Source organism: Triturus cristatus, chromosome 10 (assembly GCF_964204655.1).
Source record: "Triturus cristatus chromosome 10, aTriCri1.1, whole genome shotgun sequence".
Taxonomy (NCBI): Eukaryota; Metazoa; Chordata; class Amphibia; order Caudata; family Salamandridae; genus Triturus; species Triturus cristatus.
The window spans coordinates 1,096,201,496-1,096,222,308 of NC_140593.1; the positions used below are offsets into that span (position 1 = coordinate 1,096,201,496).

The window sequence follows — 20,813 nt, forward strand, 5'->3', positions numbered from 1 at the left end:
TCGCGCCCCTGGGGTTTTTGGGCCGGGTGGTGCGGTCGAGCCCAATTGGCCTCACGCTTGGGCTACTTTTGGGCTGGGGTGGGGGGTATATACCCAGCCATTTCAGGAGCCGTGTCACCATTTTGGAAGGTGACATGGCTGCCGAAATCTCCATAGATAGGGAAAGTTTTTGCCCACCCTCCCACCCAATTTGCAGGGGTTTGGGGTGTTTGTGTCGGTTTTTCCTAAGTTATATATTGTCTTGGTACGTTTTAATTGGGTACAGGGGGCTAATGTTATGTATTTCGGTTGGCACTTGAAGCAGGTGCGTGGCGTCTGTTGCCTATTTTGCCAGTTTGTTACGGTTTCATTTTTGGTTGGAGACAGGTAGGTAATGAGGTTAGGTAGGCTATATAGTGGGTCTATTGTGGCTCGTTCCGTGCACTTCGGCCGAACAGTCCCACACTTCACGAGCAGCTTTGCACCTGACCACGCCGCTGCCCAACTTTGCGCCGCACCCTGGCAGTGCACTCCCTGCATGCCGCTGCCAGCCAAGGCCGTAATTTCCCAGGCAGCGCATTCCCGATCACGCCGCTGTCCGTGATCCACTGCAGGCTACCATTACTTCACGGGCAGCATGCTCCAGACCACATCTCTGCCTGACTTCCGTCGCACATGGGCAGCGCGCTCCTTGCATGCTGTTGCCCCATGCAGACCCTTGCAATCTTCACGGGCAGCGGGCTCCTCACCACCCCGCTGCCTGGCCAAGGTAGCAAGGCACAATCCAGATTTGCCAATGAGCAATCGTGCACCGGGGCAGCAAGCTCTCCTCAAAGCTGCAATCCCTTTTTCAACAGCGACACAGCAACTCCTTTTCAACGGCGAAGGCACATATTCTCTTCAGTGCCTTACCCAAGACCTTCTAGCCTTGTGGTGCCCTCCACACCCCTTCCCGATTGGTCGCTTCAAACCAAGCTGACTAATAGACACCCAGCATTTTGTCGGGCCCAGCTGCTGCACACTCTCGGTTCTGCACACCTCCCCCCCCCCCCTCCCCGCAGGCCACTCATCGGTCTGGCTGCTCTCCCTCTCAAGAAAGACTGAATTGATTTTATTTCTTTGGACCACACTGGATAGGGAAGGAGTGGAGAATGAATGAATGAATGAATGAATGAATGAATGAAATTAAGTATTCAGTGGCCTCAACGTTCTCTAAAATGGAGGATAGAGCAGAAAGAAAGGGGGGCATTAAAAAGGCAAGACTTCTAGGTTATGTCCACAGATGGAGATGCAAGGAAAACCCGGCTGCGAGGTATAAGACCGCTGTTCCTCTCATCAAAACAGTGGCTTTGCAGTGAAGGAACAAGAGGCAGGAGGAAGCTGATCGGGGTTCCAACAGAGGAATGCACTTTTATTTTTAAAGAGATTTGAAAAACAATTGCCCGATTCCATGTTTGGATTTGTGGCAGGAGCATAAACATTTGAACAGAAGTCGCTTTAGTGCTGGGAGCCAGTGAAGGCTGTGCAGATGATCTGAGATACATTCGTGGTCAGGAACAAGACCAAGGTAGGCAGCTGGATCCTGGAGAGAGTGAGAGGAAAAAATAAAAATAATGTGTGTAAATATTTTTCAGCAGCTGCAGATTAAATCATACTGTTGCCTGTGGGTAGTTATAGTTGGGGCCTCTGCTAATAACTAACTTTATTTGACAAATCTTCATTAAACGTTCCCAAAAAAAAAAAGTCTCATCCACCTCAGTCCTTTCCTGGAAAGTTTCAGGGTGATCCGTCAAGCGAGGGCGTCCCAAAACATGATTTCCAGAGCAATTTGACATAGGAACATTGAACAACAAAAATGTCGGAACCGAATTACACCAAATTTGGCAGAAAGCTAGATCTTGGTCCAGAAAGTGTAATTTGATGTACATCCGTCAAGTAATTTTTGAAAAATTAAGATTCAAAATGTATGTGTATATATAGAGAATCACATCTGGTGGCGCCCCGATTGGATGCCTGCCACTAGCCGCAGTGGCTCAGTGAGGCCAACTGTGTGTTGCGATTGGCTCGCCGGAACCTGAAGGAAAAGTAGCTGCTGTCCTTTCAGGTTTGAAAAATAAAATTAAGATAGATTTAAGGGGGCAGGGTACGGGTACACTGACCCCGCTGGGCCTTGTGTGTGTGGGGGGAGAGCTACTCACAGCTTTCCAAAACTGGGGTCACAATCCAATGGTGGATCGTGACAGTCCAAGCGATAAATAAAGAATCCTTTACGATCTGCATTTATCTTGTTACATTTGCTGCTCTACAAAGTCAAATTTGAGGCTGTCTTATAACAAATTGCTTCTCTTTTTATTTTACATGGGGATTAATGTTTATAAATTCCTTTCCAATTTGCAGTCAGAGAAAGAAAATACAATGGATTATGTGACAATCTTGCTGGAGGGGCAAGGAAAGTAAAAGGAAATGGTTGTATGATGTTAATTTTTGCAACACAACAAAATGTAAATACCTGTAAATTAACCGTACAAATTCTAACAAGTTTGGAAAGCACTAGAGGAAAGAGAACATCTGGAATTCGTACATTAAACTAAGAATGCAAATTATGAACTATGGCAAGGCAATAAACTTCTCCTGCAAATGAACAACCCGGAGGTTAAAAGATCAAATAAGCTGAGTTAAATAACTATTTAATCAAAATGGCCCTGCTTGATGACCTCAAACGCTGGATTCAGAAATCACATTTCTCAATCTTTGCCACAGAATACCCTGGAAACGTTGAGGTTTGTAGGCACTCCATGCACACACGTCTTGCTGAAGCTTTACAGGGTAATGGGGTGGTATCATCTGCTGCACAGCACGGGATTAAATTGGCTGTTGTGTGTAAAGTAAGGCTGTTCAGCCCCCTCCACTGATGAAAGGTGCCTACTGTAGCACATAAACTAGTCTAAGCAACAGACCACACAACCAGTGGCTGAGACAGACCACGTGGTGTAACAGTGAAATGCAACAATTGAAACTGTCTCTGGGCTGGAGGTTTCTTAAAAGTCTTAAATATGGGGCCAAACGCTACAAACAAATATCTCTGTGCTTCTAGGAGAAACATTGCAAAAATAGTCATTATTTTGAATGCATTAACTGGGTATTCAACAATGATGAGCCCAGTTGGAAACCCCAACAGAACTAGTCCATTCGTAAACATGCCAACAGTGAACGCTGGATCAGAAGCCTGGACACCAATTCGCTGAAGAGACTCTTCCTAGCGTACTTCCAGCGACGCCAAAGGGTGTAAACAATCTTAAACTTTGACTTAGCAGCAGCTATAGGCAAGCTGAAAGATCTTGGCTAGTAAGCAATGGAAATGCATGCTGGGTATTGAGCCAGACCAGTCACTGGCCGGCTGGGTCTATCCCACTTCAGATAACCGTTCGCTGTGCCGGAGGAAGAGAGGAACTCTGGATGGAAGGGAAAATTCCGGCTGAAACACCTGCAGGTTCCTTCAACGTTTCAGAATCTTTTCAGGAGGCTCCAGCCTGCAGCTCCCTCCTCAGAGAGATTACTAGGTCCACTTAGCAAGGGTTGAGGAGAAAATAAACCCTAACCAATTAAAACAGACATTCCGTTGGGTAATGACCATCCTCTTGATACTGGGTCTGTGATGTCGCTTAGCTTGACTATGGGAAAAAGTGGTGGACGAGTGTACATTTTTTCTTTATAGCTATTCCAGTTTACTGTTCTGAAATAAGGGTATCTGAAACAAGAACTGACTTTATTTTCTGATAGATACTTCTAACTGCATATTTCTCACCTTTTGAATATTCCTGAGGCAACAAACTGGATTGGAAACTTTTCTAAGTAGTACCCCGGCTTGCCTGAACCGCACCAGGTGCAATTCATGTGCACCAACGTCCATTCCTTTCTTTGCAAGCCACCTGACACGGATCAGGAGCTATCCCTCGTCTCCCGAGAAATACTTTTATCTCAATTATTTTTTAAATGCAGTGTGCACAGGAAAATGCCACCCCTCAAGACCACAATGTATAAACCCTGAAGGCACGGTCACAAGTTAATATCTGTGACAAGCCCACATCAGGTTTGCCTACGGGTGGAACAAAAGAGGCCTGCAGCGACTGCGCCTTGATGAATCTCAAGGCCATCTGGGACCATGAGGCAACGCTCTACATCACCAAAACCTTCTGTGCTGTGACCAGTCGAAAGGAATTTCCTGTTCCCATGGGCAATAGTTGTTGCAGTCATAGTCTCCGGCTAAGATGAAGAAAAAGCATAAAAAGTCCAAGCGGGACTCTTCTCTTCCCACCACTCTCAAACTCCAGATTAGGCGCAAGATGCCTCCCAAGCTGATTCTGGCCCTTGTCCTAAGGCAAACAAATGTCTAGGGCTGTCAGCGATGCTGCAGCAAATCAAAAAACTCAATGAGTTGCGCTTTGGCACATTACCAGCTCCCTCTGGCGAGCATGTTGGCTCCAAGAAACCATGAGGGTTTCCACCTGGGACTCTGCCCTCATCATCAACTGGACCTTCTTGGCTCATCATAGGCTGTGCATCAGCATCACTGCGGACTCCCATCCTGGTGTCACAACCCTTGGCAGACCCTGGAGCTCCGACACCCTTGGTGTCCTGGACAAATGGAAACCATGTATGAATGGAAGGATTCTGCTCGATTGTACTGTCTACATCGGATTCTTCCCAACCCAAACCGTCCTCTCTGCTAGGTCCACATTGGGATAGAGCTCCGTGTGAGATGAAGCAAGCTTTCACCATAGTCCTCACTTCCTGAGGGACAGGCAGATACAAAAAACAAGCATTTACAATGCAACGGTCTCGGCATTGTTAAAGTTAGAGCTATTGGCATTGCTCATGACATTATTTTTGTTTTTAAAACCTTGCCTGGGATTCTGTGTTATGGAGTGGAATTATGTGGAATGGTATTTTGTGTTGTGTAGTGGTATGGTGGAGTTTAACTACGTGGTGTGTTGTTGAATTTGATAGGATTATGTGGTATTCTGTGGCGTGGATTGGCTGTATGTGGTGTGTTGTGTATATGTGTTGTTGAGTTGAATTATGAGGTGTGTTGTCGAATTGTGTGGTGTAGAATGGTAGTGTGTGGAATGGAATGGTGTTGCGTGGAACTGTGTGGCGCTGAATGAAATCATGCTGATAGGAGTTATGTGGCATGATGGCTCGGTTGGAAGGAATGCAAGAGAGAGGCGACAGAGAGAAGGAAAAGCTGGTAAGGATGAGAGTGCATAACATGGGAAAAAGACAGAATGAAGGGGAGAGAAGCAAAACGGAAGCAGGAAAAGTGGATAGAGCGGCAAGTGAGAGAAAGGCTAGAGGATGGAAGAGCGAGGAGGGCAGAAAAGGGAATGAAAGGAGGAAAAGGGACAGCAAGAGGAGTGCGAGAAAGGAGAGGGAAGAGAAAGAAAGGAGAAGAGTGGTAAGAGTAGAGGAGGAGGGAGGCAGACTCAGAACGGGGAGAGCTGAACCGGCTGCAGTCAGTGCAGTCGATGCTGCACCTTGTCATTCAATAGTCAAATATCAGACTTAGCAAGTCAGAAATGAACCAGCTGGCACAAGCCGTGATAGGGTCCTGCAGTGGCACTACGTTCAAGCACAGATAAATCGGACGGGAAAAAAATGACAGTAATCACTTTCACAACCTATGGTGCACTGCTACATTATATAAAACGTCCCCAGAAGCAGCAGAGTTTAAGTTATTTGATATACACTGCTATGCAGCATCACATGTAACCGGTTGCCATACATGCCTACGAGACAGACAACATATCCAACAGCAGCATCAGCGTGACGGAACTCCTTAATAGCAGCAGCAACATGGCTGTAATCTACTAGAACCCACTGCTAGAATGCGGGTCACCCCTGCTGCAGAGAACAAGAAACCTACAATAGTACATACGTGTATAACTACCTTAACTTGCGGAGAGCGTCAGCTTTCCCGCGGCACCTTTCAAACGGAAGGCATTCAGAGCACAGCTACATTGTGGGGTCGCCTAAAAGACATGTGGCATCAAGAAGGCTGACAACCCAGCAAGACCTACCGCTGGAATCAGAACAACCCTACCACTCCAAAAGAAGAATGTCGCTCAAAGTTCGCACCCTGGTTCAGCCCATGTATAACATTTTCTTTGTATTCCTAAACATAAATCGGCAGAACTATCATCTGCTCCTTAAGAGAAAATAATCATAACCCCAATATAAGTAGGCCTGTCCGAAGCCCCAGCATTTCCTGGGGGCCAGGCCGAGCAGCCACCAGATACCTACTCCCACCCGCTCCCTACACGTTGTCAAGGGATACTCAGCGCCAGCATCTTGGATTGGTAGTCAAAGGCTACCACCTCGCCCTGCAACCGCTGCTCTTGGCAGGTCCGACAGGACACCTGGCTGCCGATGCTAAAATACTCCCCCGGAGCCGCCATCTTGTCAACACAGCCAGGGCGGCCTCGGTTCGGCCTTTTCCACGCCAGCCAGCGCCTGACGTCACGACGCGGCGCGACGGAGAGGACCTGCGTGCTTCCTGGTGTCCGGAGTGACAGTGGCCCTTGCCCCGCCCGTCAGCGGACTCGAGCAGTTGCTCGTGTTCAAGTCACGAGCGCACGAGGAAGTGCTAGTTCTGTGACGTTAAACCCGCGGTATCTCCATGGTTACCAGACCTAAACCATGTGACCGGAATTGGAGCTATACTCTGGGATACCAAACCGCCATAGAAAATAACGCGAATCGTTCTTGGTAATTTAAATAACCATTCAGAGGCGTCAATTTCTTATTGCACAGGTTTAGGAATATATACTGTATACGGCACTGAGAACATTAAATTGGACACAAGCAGCCTACAATTATTCTATGACATGGTCCGACAAACAAGCCCTGCACAAATCACATCAGGTAAAGCTGTCTTTACACTATTCGAGCAGTATTTTGAAATGTTTAAACACTACCAATACATCAGAAGTGCTGTTGTATTCGACTCGATTCCGGGCCCTTACAGGCCCAGATGACTTGCCCGGGTTGCGGTACGGGTGCACTGGTGTGCAACTTGTTTAAATCTCAGCTGAGGACTGCGCAGGGAAACTAGACACAAGTGATCCTGTTATTTAATTTGGGAAGCTGACTCAGTTTAACCACCGCCTTTCTCCGAGGTTTCGGATTCGGGGGCATGTTTTTCTTTTCTCTCCTCTTGCCATTGGCTGGAGGAGAGAAAAACACGCCTAAAAAGAGCGTGGCTAAAAAGTGGAAAGAAGAGCACGGAACACGCCCCCGAATCTGAAAAAGACGGAGCCTATTTGGAGGGATGGCTCTCTCCTCCAATGGCTGGCCTCCGTTTAGGAAGCCAGCCAATGGAGGAGAGCCAAAAAGAGAGGCGGGCTAAATAGCCACTCTAAGCATCATAAGATCTCCGGACTTCCGGTTCTGCCTGCGGCAGACCGGATGGTCCCTCGACCTAAAAAAAGAAACATCCCTACCAGGGTGCCCGATTATCACTGCACTCCTATCATCTTATGAGTCTCTGACGCCTTGAATAAGAAACTCAGGGGCTTATTTTCAAGCCCATTGAGCTGCCAAAGTGTCACTTTTTTTGACACACCAGCGATGCAATGGGCTTGTCCTATTTACAAGGCCACGTAAAGTCACCCTGCATGATTTTTTTATGGCCTTGAACATATGGGCCCCTTTTACGCATTGCTCTGTGTGAAAAGGGTGTTCCATGGGTGTTGCTGTGGGTGTTCCCGCACAACATCCATGTAACCAGACAGATGCGCTGATTTCTAACATTTTGTAAAACTGGGAATGTGTCAGAATCCTAGGCTTATTTCTCCTTGTTTTTTCCTCTTTCTATGCAGGCTGCATTCTGCAGTATGCATAGAAAGAGGAAAATGCTATTAATGGTTGTTTTGTGCAGGAAGGTGTCTCTTCCTGCACAAAAACAATCATCCACACAGCGCAGGCATCCTTGCAAAATGACGCAGTTATTAAGTTGTTCCACCGACAGGGTTGGACGTTAATATCACTGTGAAATACTCTGTGAGAAAATTGTACATTCATTTGGTATTGTAGTCAATATCTGGAGATCTGCTAAGGTAGCCTGGTCATGACACTGTTAAAGAAAAGAGGAAACTGTATCCTGCAAGTGATGGACTTTACTGTCGATTACGAGGAGCTTTACCTTACTTTACTGGCTGCAGTGCGACAGCACGAAATTCCAACACAGGAGAGCTTCTCCAGAGAACACGGCCCTCTTCTTCAGTCCCACCAGTAACATTCTGCAGTGGGCAGTGCTGTCAGCTCTAAAGAGGTCAAACAGGATTAAGATTACTGAACGACCAAAATCTAATCAGTAACATACATTTGCCCAGATGCTAGTGACTACGGTTTATGCCCTTCTGTCAGATCTGAACTCAGAAAGTCGTGCATACAAGTTTGATTCTATGAATTCTTGCATCTGCTAGTTCTATCTTCTTCCGTGATCTTATTTAAAGAATAAAAACAAAAGTTTAGAAGCGAGCCAGTCATTCACTGGTACTAACAGGGTTTTTCAATAACCAACGATTATTGCAGGGCTTCAACCACTCTGGCACACTCCTTATTTTAGATCTGCATTTTAGATCATTGATGTCATCAGACTTAGTGTAGAGAAATTGTTGTTTATTACACTTGTCCAGAACAGTTAAGGTTACTCAGCTGCTCAAGACATTTTTTCAGAGTTTATAACTGCAGAAACCTTTCTGTGGAGCCCACAGACTGTCAGGTGGGGACCCTGCTTTCTCCGGCACCTCCAGCCAGGTCTGTAGGGTCTAGTTCTCCAAATAAAGAACTCCAGGTTCTCCTAGTGTCATCAGACAGGAGGAGCAATTTTTTACCATCTGCAAATACATAACTTCTGGGAAAACCTTACCTAATTCAAGTCTTTCTATGCCTTCTGGATAGTACTATGGTATTTTCTCATACGAGTGATACACAATTCGCTGCCAGAAAATAGAAGTTTTCTCCACAGTTGTTTTAGTTTTCTACCCTGCCTTTTAATATCAACCAGTTCCCGGTTGGTTAATCGTTGGTATTCTTTTCGGCTGAACCGAAGTTGAAAATAGGCCCTATATGCAGAGGTCAATAGATTTTGGACGGACTAGCTTAAGGTGAACCTCTGGGGTATTTTCAGACAGTGATGATGGTTCATCACGAGTGATGAAGGGTTTGTGAAACCTCGCCCGATCGGCTTTCTTCTGTAGAGGCGGATAATTTGGATGGTCTGGTTTAATAATGTCACTTGAGTGGTTGCCTTCAGGTGCAATACTCATGATTAGGTCGTGATCTGAAAAGGGTCCAACAGTTAAGTGGGATGTTGGCATGCCAGAGGTGAAAGCAAGACCCAGTGAATGGCCTGCTGAAAGGGAGGCTGCAGAAGGCCTTTGGGAGTCTGGGTGTTCCAACATCTCTGCAGCTGTTTAGTACTCAGGACGTTCACTCAGAGGTTAAATTAACCAGAACTAGGATCTTTCATTGTCAAGGCCTGAGGTGACAAACAGGTTAGAGTTCCTCAATGAGGCCACGTTAAAGTCTGGTTTACAGTAAATTAAAGCGCTGATGAACTAGGAGTGGGGGCATGGAGGGATACATACAGTCATTAGTTGACTTGCGCTTTGAGTCCAGCATCGCTGAACACATTAGTACCTGGTGATGGATTAGAGAACCCCCCCCCCCCCCCAACCCCCTCTGCTAGTGTGTCTGTTCTGGATTATTATTTGCATAATGGGCAGAATAGCAGCAGTCTACAGTGTACTGTCTCCATCCCCACAAGCATATCACACTCCTGTCAAGTCACCCATTCCAAAATTGATTGGCTGCAAAGACAGTCTACCAGATGACTAAAACAACACAGATGTGGGGGGAAGGAATTTGAGAAGGTTTGGAAATCCCTCTGTCACTACTATTTTTCGACAATTGTCTTGGTTCAGTGTTGGTCTGGGTGTTAGTTCCTTGTTGCAAGTGGAGTGAGGCTGCCTAGAGAAATAAAAGCCAGATTAGCCTGAAGCTAGTTTTTCTCCTGGTCATGGCATTTAGGATTGCTCTCCTGGTCATTTTGTTTGGCAATTGTTATGGTTATGCTAAAACGCCTTAAAAGTCTATGGTTATGGCCAGAATGTAGTTTGCGAGAAGCCCTTTTCACAACTTTAACCAGTGGCCTAGGGTGGAAGAGTTCCTTGAAAGTTGGGGGATTTTTGGAGCGCGAGGCAAATCATAGAACTGGTCTTCAGGATCTAAAAGGTTGGGTTTTTTTCTCCACTGACTACTTTTTAAGCAAGAACATTTGCTGCGAAACTACCGTCTTAAAATAAACTCATGGTAGTCATTACTTTTCAAGTGTCTAACATTAATGCATGGCCTTTCCACAAGCGCGATTTTGTGAATCGCAGTCATTGCACTGTTGTGTTTAATTTTTCTCCCAAAGACTGGGTTTGCTCCAAAAGCCATCCCATTTTTTTTCGAGGTCCCAAGCAGGTCACCTTTATTTTTTTGTCTTTTACTTATTAAATGCTAATCTATTCAACAAACCTAATCTGGAGCTTTCGAATTATTCATTTTCATGTTTTCTTGTTCTCAACATGTCGTACCAACATTCTCAAGTTATAGAACGAATTCAATATTTCACAACCTTTCTTATTCTAAGTGTGTTGAAAAATGAATGACATAATATCAGTCTGTATCAGAATAATTAATCTATTGAGGGGACAAAGAAAGGGGCATTAACAATCAATCAAGACAAAGGATTGATAACCATAGAGCAGAAGTAAAACAAGTGAAGAAATCACGGTCATGTTTGGCTGCACTTCACCCTGTTCTTTTTAACAAATTTTCCATAGTAGCCAACTGGGACATTTTGTTAAACCCAACAATGCACATCAAGTCCCATCTGTGCAGTTACATAGTTTTATTAATGGTTTTGTTCTTTTGGTCAGTTGTCTCACAGGCGTTGCATGCAATTCCCTGAACCCTTCCAGCTTGTGTCAGAGACCAAGGATAAGTCAGGCACTGCTCTGGGAAATTCAGTTTCTAAAACAGGAGCCACAATGTTTCAGCTTTGTGGAAGTTCAGTCAAAGCTCACATCAAGACAATGCCCTCTCTCTCCCCTAGTTTAACAATCCAGCTTCTCTGAAGCATCCTTCCACATGTAAAGCCACCAGTGACCTTGGTTGAAAAGGACTACCTATTCTGACAGCCACAGAATGCAGTGGTTCTGTTCACAATGACAAGAGATGCATTAGAGAAGATGGGAAAAAATCAGAGCGTGGGAATGTGGTGGTAGCTTCACGGGTGAGACCCCAAAATGTGACGTTTAGGGAGGCACAGACATGAGGAAGAGATACCTCTGTTCCAGAAAACACATATTAGGGAGTGGTTGTGGACCTTACCTCTAAAGTTAGAACTTTAATACAAAACCCAGAGAAGAGGAGGGGCATTTTGATACACACAAACACTAGCAACACATAAGGAAATACAAGTTTCTTCCTCTTTTTTCCACTGATGCACATTCTCTCTAAGGGATTTCAGGATCCCCTGGGCAAATTACACAGCTTGATATGTTCAAAACAATAAAGAAAACTTTCAGATAAGAAGATAAGTCATAAGTCAGGAAGTAATAGTATTTAATTACTACTTTTTCAGAATGATTGATGATGCTCGAGGCATCGTTGGAGTATTTAATAACCACAAACTACAGAGAGTTAAAGATTCATTCGATATGCGTTAATGAAAGCATTCACAGTTTGGCAGGAAGAGTCCTGCAAATAACCAACTAGTTTTGGCAAAGCCATTAGCTCCGTCTTTTTGTAGCAAACAGCTGTTGCGTGTTAACGTTTTGTGTATAGATCTGAAGTAGTGAACAACCAATATTAATAAATGGAATCAAGTATTTGGGCAAAGGCAATGACAGTGTTTCCGACTGGGAACAAAACATGAGCTCAGAGATGCGCCAAAGTGTGGCATCCGAAAATATGTTCATTTGGGTAAAAATGATGAGAGGACTGAGATTAGGAGGTTGTAGGAAACTAGTGGGCAAGAGTTCTGTTCTTATAGTATTACTGGAAGGAATAGTTGGGCCTTTTTCGTAAAGGATATATAAATGAAGCATTTTCACGTTGCAGGAATGGCCGTCCTATTTAAGTTTCTGTGCCATACTGGTGCTCTAAGGGGGACTGGAGAAATCCAAAATGGCAGCTCACTTCCTCTGTGGTGGCCGTGCCAGCTCCTGTCCCCGGGGCACAACAGTGAGCTTCGCTGGGCTGGTGCCCCTACTTGGATTTGCTGCGGCATGTACATGGGCCTCCATGACCCACCCCCGGTTCAGTGAGGCTGGCACGCAACTGGCATTGAAGTGCCACTGTACCTGGCGGCCCGCTTTGTTTGCAGAGGCCACATTGACTTTTGTCTGTGACCTTCACAGGGGAGATACTGCTAGATACCTTAGCCTGGCCAGGACTCACAGGCCCATGGAGCCCCCACAACGCCAGTTGAAGACAACTTGTGATGACCCGGAGCTCGCATGGTGGCAATATTTCTCTGGGGGCCTATGGTCATCCCCCTCTGGACAGGAGGTTAGCTGGGTATGGGACGTGTGGGCACTCAAGTGGCTGCCATATCCTTGGGCGGGGGGGCGTAGATTAATGCGCTGGCCCCTGAAGCTCGTCCTGGCTGGAGGGCCCGCTTATTCCTCTGCTACTGTTTGGCCTGGAGAGATGTGGAGGACTGGCATAGGGCTGTTGTGAGGCGCACTCATTCTTATTGATTCAGTAGCCTGGCATTACTGGTATAGTGCTCTCTAGACCTTGTCAAGTGGCCCCTACCTCTTATCAGCGTGCCCTCCATCATGCCACTGGGGTAGTATTTATTTCTGGCGGCCTGACTCTGGTGCTTTCTGGGACCAACCACTTATTGGTGCCATTATGGGGCACACTCAACACATGAAGTATGATGCAGTGACAAGCGCCTCCAAGCAGGGGGATCAAGCAGGGCACTGGTGGAGGAGATATGGCGTCCATGGGTGACACGTTTGATTAACTCCTGGCCACCATTGACGCTTCCGGGGAATGGTTAGAGAGCAAGATTGACTCCCTTTCCGTGGAGCTGGGCCCTTATTCGTTAAGATTAAAGAAAGGTCTCAGAGAGGGTCGCTACCCTTGAGACCACAGTGCAGTCCATGGCGCAATCAGTGCAGTTAGCAGATCAGCGCATCAGAGCTCTAGAGGAGCAGACTCGATGCCTGGCAGTATGCTTGGATGATCCGGAGGGCCAGGCCCCGCGTGATAACATTTGCATTGTGGGAGTATTCGAGCGAGCTGTGGGAGACTTGTTGTTGACTTACCTGGAGACCTGGCTCCAAGAGGTGGATTTCTCATAAGGACCTCACCAGATTCTATGGGCACGAGCCCCGCCCTGGGGCCCCACCGCATGCCATTGTGGCCCACCTCCTACATTTTCGGGACCGGGACCACTTCCTGCAACAGGCCTATGTGCACAGCCCCTTTGCGTGGACAATGCCAAGGTGACTCTGTACCCTGATTTCAACCTGCAGGTTCAGGGGCAGGGGGCAGAGGGTGTCATTCCTGGCAGTAAAGAAGAAGCTCCGCAAATTGGGCTTGCTCTCCTATTTTCTTTTCCCGGCTCAACTGCATGTCCAGTTGGCGGACAAAGTGCATTTTTTCACTGATCTGTCCGTGGCTTGGGGCCGTATTGAACTCTTTGACAAAGTCACCGTGGGTCCCAAGATGCCTGAGCCAACACGGTCTTCGCGCCCCAGGCACCAACCCTCATACCGCAGTGGGGTGACTAGCCCCACTAAGACACACATGGCACTAGAACAGTCGAGGGCGGATGAAACTGCAGCTTCGAGGAGTTGGCGGGGATTCCTTGTGACTCCCGTCTCCAGATTGCCACATTTCTGCCTTGGACACTGAGAACCCTACTATCCCTGGTCTTGAAGGTGCTATGCCAGGTGTAACCCAAGGGGTCTGTGGATGATCTGGTTTGAGGGGCTTGCCTAGTCACTCCATTGGAGTTGTGCATTGATCCTGTTCACTGTTAAGAAAGTGGGCTGGTTATGTGGCGGATTGCTTATGTTTGATTACTTTGCTCCGGTCTAGGTGGTACGGAGGGTTTCAGGCAGGGGGGGCATGTGGGAAATATCCTATTGAATGGTTCTATTACTTGAGTCTTGCTAGCAGCTCCTTCCTCACGCATAATCTTCCATTATGGATCTAGTAGGCCTGTCAGCCCTTAATTGTCTCCTAGTCGGTGCCTGTGCGGTATGTTGTTTGGACAAGATGGATGTCGGTCTCAGTCATTAGGAGATTATTTGGGGTATGGTAATGTGTTGTGTCCTTGTTTGTTTGCTGGCGTTGGAACGTATGAGGTTTTGGCGATATGTGTCTGGTATATAGTGGGGCCCTCCTGGTATCGTAAGGTGAGGATGTTGGAGGTCCGCAGTGTTATTTTCTCCTTCTGGCCCATTGTCATGTGGCTAGGTCAGGCCCGGAAAGAAACACTGCCATTTTACATGTACACCTTTCTTGAGTTGCCTTTTTTTCTACACCTTGACTTTTGACACACATTTGCTTGCGTGACAGTGCAGGATTAGTTTCTCTGAAACCACATTGCTTACAATTGCACTTCATTGAGTAAACTATCACTACACCTTGAACATTCAGTACAAGGCCTAGACACACATTGTGCAAATGTTGTTGTATTCATCCTTGAGGCGATATGGTTATCGCAAAGACAAACAATGTCCGCTCTGCTGAAGCCTCGACACAAAAGTATGGATGATATAAATACACACGTATTACTGTGCTTAAATTAGGGGAGCACTCTGCTATCATTGCAAGATCATCGCTGTATCGGAGTCTCAGTCCAGCTGATTCCGGTTTACCATCAGCAAGGAGGGATGTCCAACGTTTGGCCAAGACAGGAACCTACATACCTTGCCATCAGGTAATGGGGAGTTACATCATCCTGTAGAGGATTCCTTTCATAATACCCACCCTAGGTAACTAGCTTAGGGAGTGCACAGTAGGAGTAAACTATATCCAGTACTTATTTGCCAAAATATATACACGGTTATGGCACAATGGAGGAATCGTTTATCCTCTTCAGTGTTCTTATATTGATAATCACTTTTATTTGCTTCTGTCTATTAATCATTGCAGGACATATATTCTATGCAAGAATCAAAACGGTTCAATAAATAATGTAGTTCTTGGATAGCTCTCTGAGTGAGCACGAGTGACTGAGTGAAAGGGTTCTAGATCTGTTACCACCATTTTTTGGGAGTCAGGGTTGTTATGTTCTGTGGTTGCCCAAACCATTTGTTACCTTGCTGGATTTAGGGGTATTTATGGTGGCACTGTGAGCTAGCAGGTCTATAGGCCAACATATCCTGTCGGGGTGCATGGATCTAGACTGGCTTCATCCCATCGTTTATGTTGTCCAACAAACTAACAGTTCCTACTGAGAAAGCGGAAACTATACAACATGACACCGCCAACGCTGGTAGATTGGGTTCCTATTTAATGGATCGCCTGAGTAGTGCATACCCAAAGACCCCTACACACCACCTAACCAGCAATATCGGTGGTAGTAGGGACTATCCTCTTCATCCGAGCAGGTAACCCCTATGTCTTGGCTGTAGGTTGTTGAAACTTAAACCTTTTAAGATTCTTACTATTGTGTTACCCTCTTTGAATTCCATTTCAGATTATGTCTGACACAGAAGACCCAGCAGTACTTAATGCTGAAAACTGCAGAAATGCGGTTACTCAGAAACTCTTACAACATGGTCTCACTTTACGGGTGGGGATGTGACCTTTGTAGTTGAGGCTTACAAAGCATATAGGACAGAGGCATTCTATTCATGGGTTACATTCCTGGCAGCAGACAACATGACAAGGCTATTTCACAATTACATAGATGAAGATGTTCCGAATAACTACACACCATATGAAGAAATAGAAATACCTTTAACATGCCAAGAACATAAAAATTGGTTTGATAGCGCCCTACCACACACACTTCAGATAATGTTAGACTGGGTCCCCTTAGCAATGAGGCAGCAACATGGCCAGTCTTAGCCGGTTATACACCACATCCTGATGTCAATACTTTATCAGCAGTACTATTGCGTAGACCATCCAAACATTTAGTGACGCTATATAGATGTTTGACACAATTAGTTATGCAAACATTAACATTAAATTCTATGTGGACTGCTCAAGCTGCTCAACCACAATTTGCTACATCAGGTGTCAGCCCACAAACATTAAATGCAGTCATGGATAAGGACCCCATCAGATGGGAGGAAATTCTGCTCTGGATTGCACAAAAAACAAGTCAGCTTGAAGCAGTGTTTACCCATATGGGACCACAGGAAAACCATAGAATGTTAACAATTTGCTTGGTGATGGCTCCCCTGTGGAAGACTGCACCACTTAGGGTACAGTTTTTGCTGCAATATATACCAGAATGCATGGTACTCCTTCATTAGCTGTTTTGCCAGAGGTGCTTAAGCAGATTTAAAATGAATATGGGGCAGCATCTGCCCTGGATTTTGGGATGAAACTGATGGGCAATTTTGCAGCAGTGTGCACCATTATTTTAAGTAACATTAAAGGGGAAGCAGCGTTGGCTATATGCCAGCGCCTAAGGGATTTGGCTATGGGACAACAGGAGAGTGAATTACCTAAAATTATCGAAGAAACCTCTCTATTGTGGGAAGAGATCATTTGGGAGTCAGAACTGGTAAAACACAACTAAAGAATACATCTGAAAAGGATAACTCTAAGCAAGCACTCAAGTCTTCCACAAAGAAGAAGTGGAATAATAAGAAAAACAAAAAATGGGCAGTGACTAAGCTTTACAGTGCGGCAGAGGTCATAATAGTTCGCCAGAACCTGATGGATTATATGGTGCAAGTAATGCTGAGTATATCCAGGTGGAAACACCGGAAACTAGGGTAAGCGTCCCACATAGTTTATAGAGATACAACTCTAATTGGAGCACATACCTAGGAATATTAATGTTCTCTTTTGGGAGGGCTAGTCATTCTGCTATGATATTCTTTTGTCCAAAAAGGATTGGTCACCTGAATTCGTGTTAGATTGCCCAAATGGAGAACAGTAATTTTAGCTGCTTTTCTAACCTTGTTCCAGAATCAGTTAAACATTCATACACAAAGGAGTGGGCGATAGCACTAGCTCCTGTGTTCTACCGCAACCATAGGGGGTGGGATGGGATGACGGTTCCTCTTATAATTCCACTGAGGTCAACCCCAAAACCACAAGGGCAATAACCCATTGAAAATTAGGCTAAAAAACAAGTTAGGGAAATGCTCCAAGAACATGAATACCAGGGTGTAATAGGAAGTTGTACCTTTTAAATGAAAAATCCTGTGTTTAAACCAGATCATTCATATTGTCTAGAAATAGATTACAGAAATTTAAACACAGCTACTTGCATCTTTGCAGTACAAAACGTGCACAACTCTGAACTAATGAACAACACAGTGAGAAAAAAATACAAAACCACAATAGCTATCTCAAATGTATTTTTCTGTCAAACAAATAGCGCCTGGAAGCATATATTTGACCGCATTCAGCACACTGGGTTTTACGAGGCAAATCTGTTGATTGCCTCAGGGTTATAGGATTGACCCTTGGCTGTATTCAACTAGAGTAACAGAACTTTTACAAACTTTTGACGCCCAGTCATTGTCCTATGTCGATGACATATATTTGACGGATGAGGACCTTTCTGTACACTTGAGAAGAGTGGATTGCATAATTATGGGATTGCTCACATGGGCTACACATTCAAAAACAATCAAAGATTGCCCACCTCAATGTTCTGTTACTGGGATATGAGCTGGTAAGGGAAGGCAAAAGCCTTACATCATATTTCCTAGAGAAGTGTGCATTATTAGAACCTCCAACTACGTTGAAGCGGTTGCAATCCATATTGGGATTCCTACATTTTGGCAGAACATACATTCCAGATTACACAGAACATATTAAACCGTTCTACAACCAGATTCATCCAGATTTCTCAAGCACATACTGGACCACTGAACACACACATATTACGTTCAGTACTAGCTGACATGCTAACTTCAAAACACTTACACACATGTGGAAACACAACAAACCTAGTGATCCGCTTAATTGTGGGGGCATCAGGGTACACCTATGTTACATTCAATGATGGTGACACTGTACCGATTGCATATAAATCACATTTATAAACCAATGACGAGATGCGTTGTACACCAACACAAAAAAAATACGGACAGTGGTACAGACTGCTGTGGTGAGCGAGAGAGCACTGACTCAAGGAAAACAAATTATTGTTGTGACCCCGGTGCCAACCTTCAAGGCCATCACAAAAGCAAGCATTCCAAATGCAAAAGCATTACATCCTCGTTGAATACAATAAGCTAACTCACTCACCACAACAGATGTAAACTACAAACTTGACTCTGCAATACAAACACAAGCCTTTCTGCAATACGAACATGAATATCCTCTGTCTAATGCAGTGGTTCCGAAACTTTTTTGACTTGCGGCTCCCTTGATCTTTTTTCCGTTGGCCACGGCTCCCCAATATCTCCTTTTTTTGGGGGGCGGGTGGGAGGATGCAAGCCTCTGGAGTACTTCAATTTCTCTCCCTGAAAATAATTGGGATGAAGCCGATGAAGGTGTAATAATCATAGATGGGGGACTTTTTCCTGGGAACCAAATGGAGGGGGAGATGGTTGGGGGTTGAAAGAAATAATTATCATTGGCATCTTTCTCAAGATCTCTAGGTGTAAGAGTTCATAATTTGTGGTGGTAAAGCACAATGGATATGTGTAGAATGAAATGGCACATGGCTGCACTTTACCAAACAAGGGGCACTCGGATCATGCAGAGGGCAGGGCAAAGCAACCCTTATATTCCTTGGATGCACTGGAAGAACTGGAATGTGCACTAAGGGCTCTTTGGTATGCATTGGCTCTGATAGTACTATGACTGGCACTGCCATCCCAGAAATGTGCACTGGAAGCCCTGTGAAATGTACTGGTTGATCTGGAATGTGCATTGGCAGCATTGTGGTGTGCACGGACAGACCTGGAATCTGAAGCAGGCTTCTCCCTGCTGCCTTAGTACTTAAAGTTTTGCCGTTCTGATTATTGCGGCGATCTTGTCCTGCTATCAGTGTCCCACCATGCCCTGTTTACTACACTGCACAATAAGCATTGCTAAATAATTTCCACTGAGAATACAGAGCAGGCAGCTTAAGAGACTTGAAGATCGACTTCGATATTCATGTGAGCAGAGTGCTGCCTGCATCAAGTACAACCCAGGACCAACAGCTACATGATTAGAGAGGCTGATTTCAATGCTGCAAACTCTCTTACGATTCAATAAGTAAACTGCACTGTATTAATTAATGTACATTTCAATTTACGATGCTTCAGCAGTCCATTTGTTTTGCATCAGTCTAGTCCGGGACGCACACAAAACCTGGCTTGTTCAAACAGGACATTCAAAGCAGTCACACATATTAGACAAGCATTGGCATAGCCAATAGGTCTCGCCTTTGGGACCTTATAAGTGTTTAGCCATGCAACAGTTGATGTTGTTGCACCAATGATATTGTGCTGCATAACTAAATATTTATAAGGTCCCAAAAGCGAGACCTATTGGCTATACCAATGCTTTTTTTCGTACAAAAGTACCAATTACAAACCATGCTGTAAGAGGGAACAGATGCACAAGAGCGAGGGATGTCGTCATGTGGGGGGCTAGAAGCACAGCGGTTCAGGCGCAGCGTGGAGGCTTTTAGCGAGTAGACACAAAAAGGTGGTGGCAGGGCAACTGATGCACAAAGAACATTGCAGGCAGACGATGTTTGGTCTCTTAGAAGTGGGCGCTATTTCACACCTGCCCCACATAAGCAAATGTCTTGAAATTGATGACCTAAGCACCCTTCCCCCACCCAAACACATGCACACATTTAACGGAAGTAGTAAAAGGTTTAGGGGTTTGGGATTTTTTAAAATGATAATTACGACCTTTCTATACGACCCTTGCAATGTTACAATGACATCCATTGGGTTTGTACTTTCGTTACGTTGTTGATGGTGTGTTAGCATTGCACGTTTTAATGCTATTTAGTTGCAATGAGAAATGAATTTTTCCAGGCATTGTCCCTCAACGATACCATATTTACAAGCTATATTAAACACGTTCTGTTATAACATTGCCAAATTATGCCGATCAATTAGGATGACAACAATGATATCACCTGAAAAACACAGCAATTCACTTTTAGAAGCAGAACACAGAGTGTTTGGGAGGTGGGGGCAAAGGGGGGTGATGTCTAAAGCTGGTAAAGAAAACCTCTTCACTCACACGTTAGCCCGATGGTGTCTTGCACTCTATATACGTCTCTTTTTGGGTGTGGCACACGCTGTGCAGTGATGGTGAAGCAGGAGAAAGTGTACGTTGGGTGGAAGGGTGATTTGCTCATCCATGAGGCTGGCAAGACATTTGTTCGAGTTACTTTGAGTGGAGGAGTGGCAGCCTCCTTTGTCCTGACGTAGGACACCAGCACCAAGCGAAGGAATCCACTGCCACAGAATCCTCCATCGCCGCTGCAATTTGACTGCATTAGAACCAGAGAGCCGAGGAGTCCAGACCTCAAACCTTCCCAGAGATTTGCAGAACGCCAACAACAAAAGTAGTTTCACATTGCTGCAGTTGTTTTGTCCCCTTTT

The 20,813-nt window shown here is 45.3% G+C and overlaps 1 protein-coding gene across 11 annotated transcripts in view; it reads right to left on the minus strand.

Annotated features, from left to right (window-relative positions):
• Nucleotides 1–20,813, minus strand: part of LOC146796635 (uncharacterized) — a 238,682-nt gene that overhangs the window by 195,445 nt on the left and 22,424 nt on the right. For 4 of the 11 annotated variants that reach the window (XR_014969646.1, XR_014969645.1, XR_014969647.1 and 1 more), the window contains exon 3: nucleotides 8,180–8,300. Coding sequence is in view for 5 of the 11 variants with exons in the window: in XM_085629307.1 (XP_085485433.1) it covers nucleotides 8,186–8,300 (115 nt within the window). In the remaining 6 variants the exon portion in view is untranslated. Of the gene's footprint in view, nucleotides 1–1,365; nucleotides 1,562–8,179; nucleotides 8,301–20,813 lie in introns of those variants that run through there. The other 7 variants (XR_014969649.1, XM_085629308.1, XR_014969644.1 and 4 more) reach the window with 4 other exon arrangements.